Source organism: Canis lupus, chromosome 14 (genome assembly GCF_048164855.1).
Source record: "Canis lupus baileyi chromosome 14, mCanLup2.hap1, whole genome shotgun sequence".
Taxonomy (NCBI): Eukaryota; Metazoa; Chordata; class Mammalia; order Carnivora; family Canidae; genus Canis; species Canis lupus.
This window is the reverse complement of record NC_132851.1, coordinates 63,585,355-63,601,505: the sequence shown is the minus strand read 5'-3', so window position 1 is coordinate 63,601,505 and position 16,151 is coordinate 63,585,355. Positions and strand designations below refer to the sequence as shown.

At 37.4% G+C, this 16,151-nt stretch overlaps 1 protein-coding gene across 4 annotated transcripts in view; it reads left to right on the top strand.

The window, feature by feature from the left end:
- ADAMTS3 (ADAM metallopeptidase with thrombospondin type 1 motif 3) overlaps positions 1–16,151 on the top strand; it is a 260,554-nt gene that overhangs the window by 229,704 nt on the left and 14,699 nt on the right. For all 4 annotated transcript variants that reach the window (XM_072775379.1, XM_072775382.1, XM_072775380.1 and 1 more), the window contains 5 exons: positions 431–564; positions 2,567–2,690; positions 6,691–6,771; positions 8,715–8,878; positions 14,191–14,356. In XM_072775379.1, the coding sequence (XP_072631480.1) occupies positions 431–564; positions 2,567–2,690; positions 6,691–6,771; positions 8,715–8,878; positions 14,191–14,356 (669 nt within the window). The remainder of the gene's footprint in view (positions 1–430; positions 565–2,566; positions 2,691–6,690; positions 6,772–8,714; positions 8,879–14,190; positions 14,357–16,151) is intronic.

Here is a 16,151-nt window from a genome sequence, read left to right as displayed (position 1 = left end):
GCATAAACCATACTAGGTCATTGGGTCAAACAAAAGAGAAAGCCTTTTCGTTCTCTAAGTGTCACTAAAACGAAATTGGTCCTGAATTAAATTTTATTGAAGAGCTGTGGTTAACTCCAGGGTTGCCATACAACCGGTTCGCCTGGGACAGTCCCAGTCGTTCCTGTGTAATTATTAATACAGTCAATCTTCACTCTCGGTGAAATTTCACAGTGTAGGTCAAGAGTCAGACGAGAGTCAGTTTCACAGTGTAGGTCAGTCATATGCCAAATATGAATCCTTTTCCACTACTTTTTTTTTTTTTATTGATTTGTACTATGTTTTGTTTTCAGGAAACCATGCTGAAACTTTATATTTTAAAAATAAAATAACTACTATGCAAATGTGTCACTTTATGTCCATTGTTGATTTAATCTTCCATCTTTTACAGCCAAGAAAAGATGCCACCTTTACTGCCAGTCCAGAGAGACTGGCGATGTGGTGTACATGAAACAGCTGGTGCACGATGGAACTCACTGCTCTTACAAAGACCCATACAGCATATGTGTGCGGGGAGAGTGTGTGGTGAGTTCTCATGGCTTCCCTGGAAGCTTCTGATGCTGTTGTGCAATTCAGCTTTTACTGTCATTCATGTGCATGTTTTCGTAGGAGCTTAACCCTGCCTTATCTGGAAAGTCACATTAAAATGAGAATCCAGGACTAGTTGAGTAGGCCTGAACTCAATGTGGGAGAAATTTCACATTTCAAATCAACGTTTGGCCATATGCAGAATCTAGATTTATATATGGTTTCCCCGCATTTTCCAGCCAAGTGCCTTTTCTAAGTTACTCTGATACCTCCAGGTTGGGAATACAACAGCTGGGGATGTACAGTGGCTTTGCTTTGAGGATTTTACTAGGAGTCATCTACTTTTACACTACAGAGGCTTCTCCAAAAATGCAATGCTAAATGTATTTCTTATTTAAAAAATAATAGAAATTCTCTCTCTCTTACTTTCCAATTGATTCTAAGTTTAAACACCGAATTCCACCTCAGAACAGAAAAGGCAAAGATGAAAAAACTGGGTTTTACCCCGTTTAGATTTAAAAAAAAAAAAAAAAAGCCAATTGTCTGTCTTGTTCGTGTTCACAAGTTGAAGTGATAGGAAACCACATTGCTCCTGTCTGTGTCGCCTTTGGCTCAGCACACTCGAGTGTCGCAGTAATAAATCTCAAGCACGCAGACACCTCACATTTGAAATCGATTCCCCCTGACAGTAGCCTCTGACTCTTGTCCGTGTCTCACCCCGAGGTGTCTGGGGCGTCAGGCAGGTGCTCCGCGGCGGCTCTGCCAGTTTCCATCCCGGGCTCAGGAGTGTGGTGGCCTAGCTCGGCCCCTTCCCCCCACTGGTGTACGTGAAGGGGCCCAGCTCAGTTCAGAAAACCTTCAGCGGCTCCTTGTTAAATCCACGTGAAAATACTGACTCCACCCGATACTCGAGGCCTTTCGGGCCTGCGCCTTGCACGTCTCTCCCTGCTCCGCCCGCTGGCACAGTGCTGGCTCCGTGGGCTGCACCATGGGCTCCGCTGTGGCTCACGCGCTGCTCTCTGAACCCAGTTGCCTGAGCCTACAACTTCCATGGTTCTGTGTTTATCCCTTTGCATTTTTGAAATGCCTTTCTACGGGGCCCACGGGAAATGCAGCGCTTTGTAAAGTTGTTTTGCGTTTCTTAGTTTCAGAGGTAGAGTTTACTGATTCATCAGTTTGTTTTATTTTTAAAGATTTTATTTTATTTATTCATGGGAGACACAGAGACAGGCAGAGACATAGGCAGAGGGAGAAGCAGGCTCCATGCAGGGAGCCCAATGTGGGACTCGATCCCAGGACTGTTGGATCATGACCTGAGCCAAAGGCAGATGCTCAACCACTGAGCCACCCACGTGTCCCAGTGACTCATCAGTTGCATGTAACACCCAGTGCTCATTCCATCATGTGCCCTCCTGAATGCTCATCACCCAGTTACCCCATCCCCCTGCCTCTCTGCCCTCCAGCAACCTTCAGTTTGTTTGTTTCCTAGAGTTAAGAGTCTTTTTATGGTTTGTCTCCCTCTCTGATTTCATCTCACTTTATTTTTTGTTTCATGAAATTTTGTTTTGCATCACTAGCCAGCTTGTAAAGCTTGTGCTAATGCCCAGCTCACCATTTTATTATTTATCTTTTGAAATAGGAAAGCAACAAGGGAAAAAGTCCATCTTAGTTTTTGTCTTCTCAGCATCAACAACAGTATCTGGGCTTAATAAATGTTTGATGGGTCATGACTATGTGCAATGGGGTAAATAGTTCATCAGACTGGGGAAATTTATCCTAGGGTAGAATTTAACCTAGAGTATAAGTCATTTGACTGCATGGTTGTTCTTCAAAAAGACAGGCATTAAAAAAAAAAAAAAAAATCAGAACTAAAGTCAAGGTTTGGTACACACTGCCTCACAGTGGGCTCACGATGAAACAGATGGCTTGTCCTTGTCTCGGATGCTGACCTTTACTTGACACGTGAAGATTAGCCACATTTAACATCTTCTCTTTCCAGAAAGTGGGCTGTGATAAAGAAATCGGTTCTACTAAAGTGGAGGATAAGTGTGGCGTCTGTGGAGGAGATAATTCTCACTGTCGAACAGTAAAGGGGACTTTTACCAGAACTCCCAGGAAGCTTGGTAAGATGAGGTCTCTCCTGAGTTTGGTATCATTCCCTATGATTTGTACTTTTTGAGACTCCTTTTAGCAATGTAGCATTTTCTCTATAAATATAACAAAAAATTAGCTGCTGATTTGTTTTTATTCAGATTGCCTTTTGTCTTTTTTTTTTTTTTTTTAAGATTTTATTTATTTATTTGAGAGAGAAAGGGAGAGCAAGCACGAGAGAGAAACAGAGCAAGCACCAGCACGGGGAGAGGCAGAGGGGGAGTGAGAAGCAAACTCACCACTCAGTGGGGAGCTTGACATGGGACTCGATCCCAGGACCCCAGGATCATGACCTGAGCTGAAGGCAGGCACTTAACCAACTGAACCACCCAGGTGCCCCCAAATTACCTTTTAAGGAAATAAAAACCAAACCAAAAACACTTGGACTGAAATCATATTCCGTAGCACCTATGATGAAAAATAGTCTAGTAAATTAGATAAGGAACAAATAAAATCAAATCAATTATAGTAGTTAGCTAAAATATGTGTTTTATTTTATTTATTTTATTTTATTTATTAATTTATTTATTTATTGGGAGAGAGAAAGCAAGCGTGCAGGCGGGGAGGGGGAGAGGGACAAGGAGAAAGAGAATCCCAAGAAGATTCCCCATTCAGCGTGGTGCCCAACACAGGGCTTGATCTCCGGATCCCTGAGATCTTGACTTGAGCAGAAAGCAAAAGTCAGACACTTAACCAACGGAGCCACCCAGGTGCCCCCTATTTTGTTTTTAATAAAACACATTAGACCTAATTACTAGAATTGATGCCTTTTTTACATTTTCTGTTCACATAAATTGTTGATCAGAAGTTAAAAAAAATCACAAAATTTTAAATACAACTTGTAAAATATTGCATTCATTTTGCTTCTTTTAAAGTTGAACAAGGTTATCCTATTTATAAATCTACAAATCTAGAGCCCATATTTCATGTAATTTTAGAAGTGTTATATTACACAAAATTGAAGTACAATGAAAAACAACCCTGAGGTATAACTGCTTGTCTGTGTGAATGTTAGTGTTTATTTAAGAGTCAGTGTCCAGGTGGATGGACTTAGGCATACAGTGAAGTTTCAGATGGGAAAAAAAAAGCACAAATAATATGTAAAACATGAATACTTTCTTAATTATTCACTGGAATTATTGTAAGAGATTTGGATACAAACATTTATTACTGAATGATCTTTTTAGTTTGTAACAAATATTATTTAGTTATTCAATAAGCATTTCTTAGGAAAGTGTCCCTGGGAATTCAGCATTTAAAGATAAATTTGATATGGTGCTTCCCTTGAAAAGCTTCTCTTACATCATCCCTATGTAGTTGGTACAGTCTCCAGTAGAATAAATAAAACAAAAACTAAAATAATAAATGTGATTCACTTTGAGCACATTGTCATGGCAGTGATTTTCCCCTTTAGAAGAAGAGGAAGTATAAAAAAGGTAGTCTTAAAAAAAAATAAAAATAAAAAAATAAATAAAATAATAATAAAAAAGGTAGTCTTCAGTATTTCTCTCAGTTCTTTGTACTCTCATTATACCTCAGCTGCCCCAGTGCAAGCCAGGTGCACACCTGTCTTGCTCTTTGATACACGTAGTGGGGCAGAGCTAGGTCACTCCAAAGTGTCTTTCATTACTGATATTTTTTATATTCCTGTGTGATCAGTCAATGGTTAAACAGTTAAAAAAGCAAATATTGCTATTTCTGGCTGATTATATTATTTTAGGAAAGTACACAGAATTAAAATGATATATTATGGTTTTGGTGGGGTAACATAATTTCCTTTATCTTATGGTGAAGCAATGAAGTGTGCTTTCTCTGTGGCAGCTATGTTATTCTTTTTGGTATAAAATTATTCTTATTATTTCATTTCCAGAGTAAATGAATGTAAAGAAAAAAGTTCTTCCCATTAATCATTCATCTCTTAATCATCCATTCTCTGGTCTGAGGTCGTAATGAATTTTTTTTCCAGATCCCTCAAAAATTAGACTAAACCTTCAAATCAAGATCAGAAGAGAAGAAAGATTTTCATCAGGCATACAGATTCAGCCTATTCAGAGATAACCTAACATCCATTTCTTTGCACTAATGTTGTCATTGTAGTCACTCAATAGACTAATTAACGTTTTCCAACAGGGAAACATTTAAGCAAGAGGTGCCATACAGAATTCAAGTTGCTGGAAAATGAAATCTGCAAGTATTCAACTTCCAATCACCTTTATCATTTCTCATTCAGTCTTAGTCTTACTTTCATTGACTATTAACTGTTTATTGGCATTAGCTAACTATTAAAAATGCATTTTGACTTCAATACATAAAACTAGCTGATATCCTACCTAATAGAATATATATAGCTTATAGTATAGTCAATGAAACAACAAGACTTTGATAAACATGAAACTTTCACTAATTAAAAACATTCTATCTAAGGGAAGACAAGAGGCGCCTTCATTTTACCCAAAGGAGCTCGTAATATTTCTCTTGCTGAAACAAGGGAAGCTAAAAACGTACTGGGTAAGTTGTAGCGAACTGCAGAAAGATGGGCATCCATAAATGGCATCAAGCTGTTTTGCTGTATTTGGTGGGCATCTTAAATACATTACTTCTAGCCACTGCATACTCAGACAAACAGGCTACAGCTCACGGGCTTTAGCCAAGGCTCAGGTACTGAAAACTCTGACCCTAGCATGACTATGCCATTGAGTTAAAACAGTAATAAATATTGTGAAAAAAGTTGAGTAAATCTACCCATAGGTAGATGTTTATTGTCCACATAGAAATAAACATATTTCTTTCTGATAACATCAGCAATTGTGTATTTATAACTGAATTTCTGTCAGACTCCTCCTGTAGTATGTGAGTTAGATGTTTCATAATGTACGGTGTCAGTTGCATAATCTCCCTATATTAATTTATATTTCCTGGACATAACATCTTGATTTCTACGTCTCCTATTGTTGACTTATAGTTAGGATATTAATTCTAAGTGATCTTAAGATAATTTTTAGGATGGATAACATTAAGATTTGTTTTATATGACGTAGATTATAAAAGGATTGGTAGAAAATTTTGTAAGTCAACGCAATCCATTAAGCGTATTGATTTCATGATTCCTGGATTAGAAGATTGAGTGTAGGGCACATTTTTATGGCAATGTATGACATACCTTGCAGGCATTTTCCAACCAAATAGTTTGGTCAAATCTAGAAAATATATTTTAAGACTTTCCCATAATAAAACTTGTTCAAGGCTTTAAAACTAATGGCTGATGATAAGAAAAATGAAAGCCACTCACTGATCTTTCTTTTGTAATTTCTTTAGAACAAAGCAGGCTTTTACATATGAGGATGTTTCATTAACTGGAAGTTTAGCTATCTATACTTGCCCTTGAGCTTTTAAAATAACATATAGACAGATAAAATCTCGCCAGAAGTTCATCAACTGTGGACATCAGAGGTTGGCCGCAATTCAAAATGGTGGTTTAGAAAACTAAAATAGCATAATGAATAAACTTTGATGAATCCCTGTGTTATACACCTGAAACTAATGTAACATTGTGTGTGTCAACAATATCCAAATAAAAATAAATGAATAAGTGAAGGAAGGAAGGAATAAATAAATTTAACAACAAAAAACCTAAAATTACATAGAGGGACAAAGGAGAGCACAGTATTTGCCTGAATTGTTGACCCAATTCACAGTTCAATATAAGATAAATGATGGATAGGTTAGAAATAAGATTAACTCCGCCCTTCCTTAATACTAAAAAAAAAAAAAAGGGGGGGGTTTCCTCTAATCTCATGCCAGTTGTCACAAAATCTACCAATGCTTTGAAGTTAATTTCTGAAACGGCTTCTTTGAGTTTATGGATGCCCTCTTCTGCGTGCAGGAGCAATAAGAATTTCATGCTCGGCTAACCATGGTTGTTGCTTTTGTTTTCTTCTTTTGCTTTCTCCAATATTTACTACACATGCAAAGGGTACCTTAAGATGTTTGATATACCCCCTGGTGCTAGACATGTGTTAATCCAAGAAGACGAGGCTTCCCCTCATATTCTTGGTAAGTGTTTCTGTCTGCCAGCTTTGCTCTAGCATGCCCTTAGAGAAACATCAAAGCAATCATATATATAAAAATATATATGTGTTTAGATGTCTGTGTATATATGTATATGTATGTATATACATAGATATGCAAGATTCAGAATTACATGTAAGTGCATTACCGCGTGTTCTTTGTTGATCATTTCTCCCCACTCTCCTTTCTTTAAAACAAAAAATATTCAAAAATAGAGCTTCAATTTTTGGTGAAACCTGGGTTGGTTCATCATTTATATGAAGAAAAGGGTATTTAATGGTTTGTTATGTGCTTTTGCTCTGTATTAGGGGATGAGAAAAATAAAGTTGTCACTAAAATGCACTAAATTAAGGAAGAATATCAGAAAAATTTGCCATATTTATGTTGGCAAATTAGTTCTGATATTTTGGTTGATGCCATGCTGTATGCCTGTCCTTACTTTTTTATTGCATTTTAAGTTATTTTACTGAAAAGCAACCATATGTGAATTTTACTAGTCTAGTGAAAATTTTCCTAATATTCGTTATGTGTCCAGTTTCTGACTGACACATGCAGATGCTTTTGCATGGCTGCTTATAATTTCCAAAAGAAGATTCTTTTCCTCTTTTATGAAAGAATCATATAAAAATGTCATTCTAAAGGGGTTTATTTTCAAAGTGTATGTACAAATATAAACATGACTTCCACATATACCCTGACCTGTTAAAGCACAAGGAAGCTCTCTGATATGAAGGCATCATCTGTCAACCCCATGTAAATTTGTCTCAGATTTGCTTTTATTTTAAATGTGTGACTTTAAGAATGAAGTGTTTTGTGGTGTTTCACAAAATTTTTTTTTTTTTTAGTATTTAAATTAAATTCACTACTAGATTCCTTAATGATCTCAGTCAGCATAGTTCTTTTTCCAGTAATTCACATTCCTTATTTTTTGTCCAAGAATTCTGATTATTATCCTTGGAAACATTAGAGTAGGGTTATTTTTTAAAGATTTATATATTTATTTATGAGAGACAGAGAGGCAGAGACATAGGCAGAGGGAGAAGCAGGCTCCCTGTGGGGAGCTTGACATGGGACTCGATCCCAGGACTCTAGGATCATGCCCTAAGCCAAAGGCATATGCTCAACCACTGAGCCACATGACATCCCCGTCATTACAGTAGTTTAAAAAACTTCAAGAGGAATAAATGTATTTACCTAAAATTGCTCCTGTTCTCTATACATTTTCAGTAATGGTAGTAACATGAAATTGTATTTTCTAACTTGCTATACACTGGTAATAACTCCAGATTTTAAAATCCCATTTGCTATGTTTTATTCATTAGAGAAAGCATTTTTAAATAATATACAGTAGATCAATAATGCATTAAGAACTCTATTACCAGTAATCAGCTTTTTTCTATCCATATAAGTAGGGACACGGCCTTGGAATTTTACAAACATAAGAACTAATTTTTTGTTGGTCTAAAAATTAGTTCAATTATGTTGGATACCAATAAATACTTTCACTAGCTTGAAAGAGATACACAGTAAAGAAGCCATTATGTTATGTGCTATCCTAGCATAAACGTTTTGTGTTAATGATTATAGAAGAATCCATAATTATCAAAATGTTCCCCACTTTCTGTGGAAATATACAGGAGTGGCTTAGAAACTGTTAACCTCTCTGGCAGTGCTTTCAAATGGGCCTATTTGTCAATATTCATCTCCTATTTAACCATCTGGCCATTGCTTTTGACCAGGTAGGCGTGCCTCCTGAGTATTTGGAATGCTGGATGAAGGCAATGCGAGTCATATCAGAACTAACGCTCATTTGGATTGCTTTGATGCTAATAAACACAGTCTTCCGTTTATAGGCAGGGATAGACTTACTAGGGGTCATCGAACTTGTAAAATGATAAAATCTATTTTGGTCACCCATTTCTCTTCAGCTATTAAGAACCAAGCTACAGGCCACTATATTTTAAATGGCAAAGGGGAGGAAGCCAAGTCGCGGACCTTCATAGATCTTGGTGTGGAATGGGACTATAACATTGAAGATGATATCGAAACTCTTCACACAGACGGACCTTTACACGATCCTGTTATCGTTTTGGTATGTGGTATTACAGTCTCAGTGCGTAGTTGATTTAGTTTATAATTTTATAATTTATTTGTTTGAAAACACTTTTACCTTGAATGTTGAATATTTAACTGCTTGTTTTTTATAATTCCATGTATTTGCTCCTCTCTACTCTTTGTGCAACGTTGTCATATATTTTAAGTACATTATAATCCTAATAACATAGTAGTATGATTCCTGACTTTTAGTAATCCATTATTACAGACAAAAGATGAGATAGACTTTTTTTTAAAAGATTTTATTTATTTATTCAAGAGAGACAGAGAGAGAGAGAGAGAGAGAGAGAAGCAGAGACACAGCAGAGGGAGAAGCAGGCTCCATGCACCGGGAGCCCGACGTGGGATTCGATCCCGGGTCTCCAGGATCGCGCCCTGGGCCAAAGGCAGGCGCCAAACCGCTGCGCCACCCAGGGATCCCCACACAAGCTTTATTGACGCCTTAGCAGCTTTACATGTAGGGCCTCCCCCATTCAGGAGAGAAGCACGTGGCAATTCCTGAGAGGGAAGGGATTGGGGAGGGGTGTTTTTGGTTAGGTGCTGTCAGTCAGCAGCAGTGGGGAGTCTGCTCTGAGAGCTCCCGAAGAGCAGCAGCAGCTTGGGGTCCTTAGAGCCACAGTCTCCCTTATAGTTAGCAAATGTCGAATTCAGTTTCACAGGGGTATGCTAAGCAGGCAGGTTCTAAATGGCTAAAAATATGCTTGTTGGGGCTACATTTAAAGGGACCGGGAATGTGAAAATTTGAGTGTGATGCTAGCAGGCTTCTGAGATAAAGGGTCTCAGCCTGCCATGTAGAAACAAAGTAGGCCAACATGAAGGCACCATCTTTGACTCCTAACCCATCGCTTATGATGAGAAGTCAGCCTTGTTCATATTGCTGCTCTGTATGTGGATTATCTATTTCTCTCTGGCTTCTCTTTAAAGATATTTTCTTTATCTTTTCGTTTCATCTTGTTTGTTTAGCCATTTGATTGTGATATGCTTAGCTTGCGATATTCTTTGTCTGTATCTGGCTTGGGGTTCACCAAGCAATTGGTGATTTTAGTTGATGGGTGAATTTTTTTGTTTTTACCAAATTTGGGTTGATTTTCCATTTTATGCCAAGTCTGTTTTACCCCATCTCTCGCTCTTGCTAGGACTCATTTACCCATATGTTAAACCAGTTGAAATTGTTCCGCACGTCTGCTGGGCTTGTCCATCCTTCTGTAATCACCCTTTCTCTGTTCTTCAGATTGGATAATTACTATTGAGCCATGTTCAAGTTCACTGACTGTCTTATGTGATCTCCAATCTGTTGTTGAGCCCATCCAGTAAATGTTTCGTGTCAGATGGTATTCTTTTCTTTTCTAGAATTCCCATTTGGTGCTTTTTTAAAAAAAAAAAAAAATCGTTTCCATTACTATGCTGAGATTTTCATATATTTTACTCATTATGTCTACCGTTTCCTTGAAATCCCATGTCTTCATGTTGTCTGCTTCTACAAGCTACTTTTTTTCTGGGTTATGAGTCACATTCTCCTGCTCCTTACAATTTTTTAAATGTGCATTGGACATTATGGATGGCAAATTGTAGGACATTTGGTTTATGTTGCCTCTTTTATAGGCAGTTGGGTTTTGTTCTGGCTGTCATTTCCTCCTGATCTTTGAAGCTTGATTTATTCTTTGTTAGGGCTGGTCTGTTTCAATTCTGTCCCTATTCTTATGGCATGGCCTTTCTGATGCCTTAACTGAATATCTGAAGTGTTAATGAGCCTTGTCATCTGGCTAGATAAGAACTCCCATGTCCCTAGCGCCACCCGACCGACCTTCAGTGTCTCTGGTCCTGCTCCCAGCCCCACAGCAGACACTCGCTGGTAGACAGTGTGGTGACTTGGCCTGGACATGCACAGACCAGCCTTTGGTCTAGGATACATGCAGCATCTGGGCCACCCCTGTGTGCAGCCCCCCCTGTTTTTAGAGCCCTGTCTGCAAGTTCCAAACACCACGCTCCATCTCCTCAGCTCCTTGAGACTGCTGGCATGGCTTGGGCTCCTGCTTCCTGTGTAGGACCCAGAACCTGACCCTATCAGGAAGCCGGGACCTGGCCTGTTTCTATTCCCACAGGGATCACTGTCCTTCGCTGTGTTATTCATTGCTGCCCCACCCCCACCTGCCAAAAGTTCCCTTATATGTCTGTCCAGTCTTACTGTTTTTAATATCAGCAAGGCAACTCTATTACTCCCTCAAGGATGAATGCAGAAGACATCTACGTGGTTTGAAAAATATTGTATTCTGTATTCAAATATTTATTGAATTTATTGAATATTTTCTCTGTAGAAAATATTATCCTCATTTGAAACTGAATCTTCCACTCAATATTTTTTTTCTTTGAAAATTATTTCCCTTTGACAAAGTGTCCAAATCTTTTGCCCATTGTTAAAGTGGGTTATTTCTTCTTCTTCTTTTTTTTTTTGAGTTTTAAGAGTTCTTTATATATGCTTGATATATCCATTATGAAATATGTGATTTGTCAAATATTTTCCTCTAGTTAATGGTTTTTTTTGTTCTCTTACTAGTGTCTTTCACAGAGCAAAATATTTTAACTATCCTGTTGTCTAATGTATCAATTTTTTCTTTTATGAATCAAGATTCTGGTGTTTTCTATATATATATATATTTTTTTTTTTTTTCCTGCCTAATCCAATGTTAAAGCATTTTCTTATTTTTTGGTAGAAGTTTTATAGTGTTGTATTTTACATTTGGGGGTGATTTTTATATAAATTTTGTATGATGTTAGGTTTTTAGTTTTGAATATGGATGCCTAAATTACTTATTACCGCATAACAAATTGCCCTGAACTTCTTAGCTAAACACAAAGCAACGTTTATTATTGCATAGTTTCTGTGGGCCAGGTTTCTGGGAGCTACTTAAATGGCTAGATGTGGCTCAGGGCATCTCATGAGATGGGTCTTGGCTGTGGCTAGTCACCCCAAGGCTCCACTGGGGATATCTGCTTGCCTGCTCAATCACAGGGCTGTTGGAAGGCCTCAGAAGATTCCTTCTAAGCTTTTACATGTGATGGCTGGTGGGCCTGGGTTCTTCACTATCTGAGCCTGTCCTTAGACTCCTTAAGTGTCCTTATCACTTGGGAGTAACATCCCGTTTATGCGGCTGTTGTCTGTTTGCTGGAGGCAAGTCACTGAATCCAACCCACACTGAAGGGGAGACAAATTAAGCCCTACTCATTGAGAGGAAAACTATCAAAGTATTTGTGGACATGTTTTTAAATCCACTACAATGACTTGTTCTAGTACCTTTGTTGAAAAAAAATCGTCTTTTTTTCCATTATCTTTTCATCTGTGCCAAAAATTAATTGTGCATGGTTATGTAGGTTTATTTCTGTCATTCTATTTCATAGGTTATATAATTTAATAGCAAAAATATATACTAATCAAAATTTTATTAAATTTGAATGGTTGGAGATCAGAAGCTCCATTTCACTCATATAATTACACTGCATTCTTTTCCAGTGGCACAGATGTCTGGCCTCAGAGCCCTGCTGCTAACCACCATGATAGCCTACCTCAAGGCTTTGTGCACTGATAGCAGGGTGACTGCAGGGAACAAGGTGAATCAGAGATACAAGGAAACTTGTAGTTAGGACGGTAGGGTTGTAGACAATGTAGAGCAGTGCTCTATCTTTTCCTCTCTAAAGGGCTGGAACCCCAGGCTGGGAGCTCTGGAGCATGGCAAGTAGCTGGCTGGGACTGAAAGCATTAGGCATCTGGCTAGAATATAAAATCAAAGAGTAAGGGGAAAAAAAAGCGAAAGGAACCCAGATAAGCAAATCCTTCATCCTAGCCGGTTTAATATTACTTGATTTCTCAAACAAAAGCTATTTCTAAAAATTTAGTGTAAAAAAACTAGTGAATTGCACATGCTTTTCCCTTTGTATAATTGACATAATCCTATAAAAGCTAGTATATGAAAGTCGATAAAAGCTTATTTTAAAAAAAAAAAGAGTATGTTGCCCTAAACAATATTAAAGAGCAAATAAAAAAAACTAAGAATATATTTGCAATGCTTATTATAAAAGAAGGATTAATGTTCTTATTACATAAATTACTTAGAAGAAAAGGTATATATACCAATAAAAAAGGAGGCATGACACAAACCTGCAGAGAATAGCAGCCAGAATACAAGTGACTAATAAACCAAGAAAATTAAACTTTACTATTTATCAAATAAATAATAATTAAAATAACAATCTTTTGCCTGTTTAATTAACAAAGATGAAAATTATAGAGTATGTAGTGCCAAATGGGGCCCTTTTCATCATATACCCTCATTATGAAAGTAATAATTGTTCTAACTACTTTGAAGGGTTATTCATCAGTTTGTTATAAGAGCTATAAAAAGCACTCGTACCCTTTAGCTCACTAAAGAAAATCAGAAATCACCACAAAGGTGGGGGACAAATTCTAACCAATACAAGTATTTATTAACAAGTGAATGGCTAAATAATGCATGCTACCTTTAGGATTAAACACTGTGCTGACATTGAGAAGTATGTTTTCAAAGAATATTGACTATCTTGGGAAATGTACATGACACGTTAAGTGAAATAAGCAAAGCCTAAAAAACAACAGAAGTGACTTTGGTTTTCTCTCGTTTAGTAGAATCATGGATAATTTTTATTTTCTTTGTATTTTTCCATAATGTGTACATGATGCTGGAGGAAGCATTATTTATCTTTATCATCATGACCAAACAGTTATTTTAAAGAATAATTTTCAAATGCAGCAAGAAGATATATAATAAGTTAAGGAAATCCACAGTGAATCTTTTTTTTTTTAATTTTTATTTATTTTATGATAGTCACACACAGAGAGAGAGAGAGAGAGAGAGAGAGACGCAGAGAGAGAAGCAGGCTCCATGCATCGGGAGCCCGATGTGGGATTCGATCCCAGGTCTCCAGGATCACGCCCTGGGCCAAAGGCAGGCGCCAAACCGCTGGGCCACCCAGGGATCCCCACAGTGAATCTTATTATAAAGTTATTATTTTTATTATATAATCTCATATCAGTGTGTTTTTTTAATATTTTTATGGTCAAAGTGTTATATATTTACCTTTTTATTTCCTTAAACAGGGCATATTTTTATACTTTTGTTGATAGAACCATTATATTTTTAGAAACCGCGTGAAAGTTTTCCAGTTTTAATAAGAGTGCTATTCTGAAATATTTATAATTTTTATTGGAAATATAAACCCCTTCCGGTGACTTACCTATCTATTTCATGTGTACATTAGATCATACCTCAGGAGAACGATACCCATTCCAGCCTGACTTATAAGTACATCATCCATGAAGATTCTGCACCTACAATCAGCAGCAACAATGTCATCCAGGAAGAATTAGATACTTTTGAGTGGGCTTTGAAGAGCTGGTCTCAGTGTTCCAAACCCTGTGGCGGAGGTAAAAATTGAACATACGTATCCCGTTCAAAGTAATTCACAGAAAAGCCAGTTATCCTGCTTCTACCTTAAAGATTGCCTCTCATTGAGGCCACAGTCTGAGAAATACTAAACATAACAACTAAAACATAAGCACCAAGCATTTTTACTGAAGTCTCTGAATCTACAAAGGATGAGAATCCGTTTATCACAGCCTTGAAATTCTCTTGTCTTTTTTCCTCAGGTTCTTTTTGTCTTCTATTCACATGGTGGTACGTTTAATGACTTCGCTTTTTTCCCAAATCCTCCCACATTCAGTGTCCTGTGGTTCTGGCCTTTCTTCTTCACTTTTACTTTCCATACCAGCACATTTCTTTTAGTAATGAAAGAGCTATTAGTTGTACCAAAGGGAGCAAGTGGTGTTTTAAATGCTCTGTTAGTGTATCAGTACTCAAAATGGCTCGTGAGGTCAGCAGTGTGATTGCCTGTATTGTACTGATTGGGAAACTGAGGACAGGTACGTCATTTGCCCAGACCCTAGGGTACAGACCTGGGTGTTCCAGCTTCTGGCTACGTTCTCAGTGCACTGGGCTGCCTTTCTGCCCTTTCTCAAGGAAGTCCATGAAGCATCCTCAGAGTTTTTCAGTTTCTCACTTCATCCATTCCTCTGGTTCTGAACGATAGATGCTCCAGGGCTGAGCAAGCCTAGACAGAACTTTCCCCAACAGGCAGGAGAAGGCAAAGGGCTGAGCACTGATGCTGAGTAACCAAGAGCAAAAAAATTAGAGTAAGGAAAGCCCGTGTCAGCCGTTTATTCTATAATTTAAAATTCAAGGACGCATTTGTAAAGAGGATTTTTTTTTTTTGAAGTGGAGGGGCCATAAATGTTTTTAGTTAATTATTTAAAATGACACTTAATCCATTATAAAATGCTTGTTTAATTTGACTCTTCCCTTCTCTGCTGCCTCAGCATCTACCCAGTTACAAGGCTTGCCAGATACACCTTTGTATAAATGTCTGCCACATCTATTCTTTCCTTACCGGGTTTCCTTCGTAATTTTGGAAGGGAAGATTATTGCAAAAGTCTTTTAATAGTCAACTAATTTGTTTTTTTCTCTTTTTTCATTCTAAGGTAATCTTGAATGAATGGCTGAATGACCGAATGAGTAGAATTTATATTATTTTCCCAGTTTAAATCCTGTGGCCTCCTAATGTGTTGTCCTGAAGACACAGCATCGTTTATGTATTATTCCTGCTGAAAGTGCATAACCTGAATCTAATCATTAGGAGGCTGCATTTTTATCATTAAACAAAACTAAATTGGGGGACATTTTTTTAAAACAAGTGGCTTGTACATCTCGAAAATATTCAAGATAAAGAGGCTCAGAAACTATTCCTGCTTAATTCCCTGACAAGCATAATCCATGATCAGAAAAACATTGCTATAGAGAACATGTTAGGGGCAACTGGCAAATTTTGAATATGGTCTATATATTAGATAAGAGTATTCTATCTGTTAAATATTCTGATTTTTAAAATTATGTAATCGATGTGCTTGTTATGGGCAGTATGCTGAAGTAGTTAGAAGGGAAGGGTCAGGATGCCAGCAACTTACTCTCAAATAGTTCCGCAACATTTTACATATATTATATATATTGCGTATTACAAATGACCTATTACATATGTAAAAATATATGTGTGTGTACCTCAAATATAGTGTCGTGTAATACAAGGTTAATCTAGACTCAAGGCATGCAGATGTTCATCGTGCTTTCCTTGCAACATTTTTGTAGGTTGGAAAGTTTTTTAAAAATGTG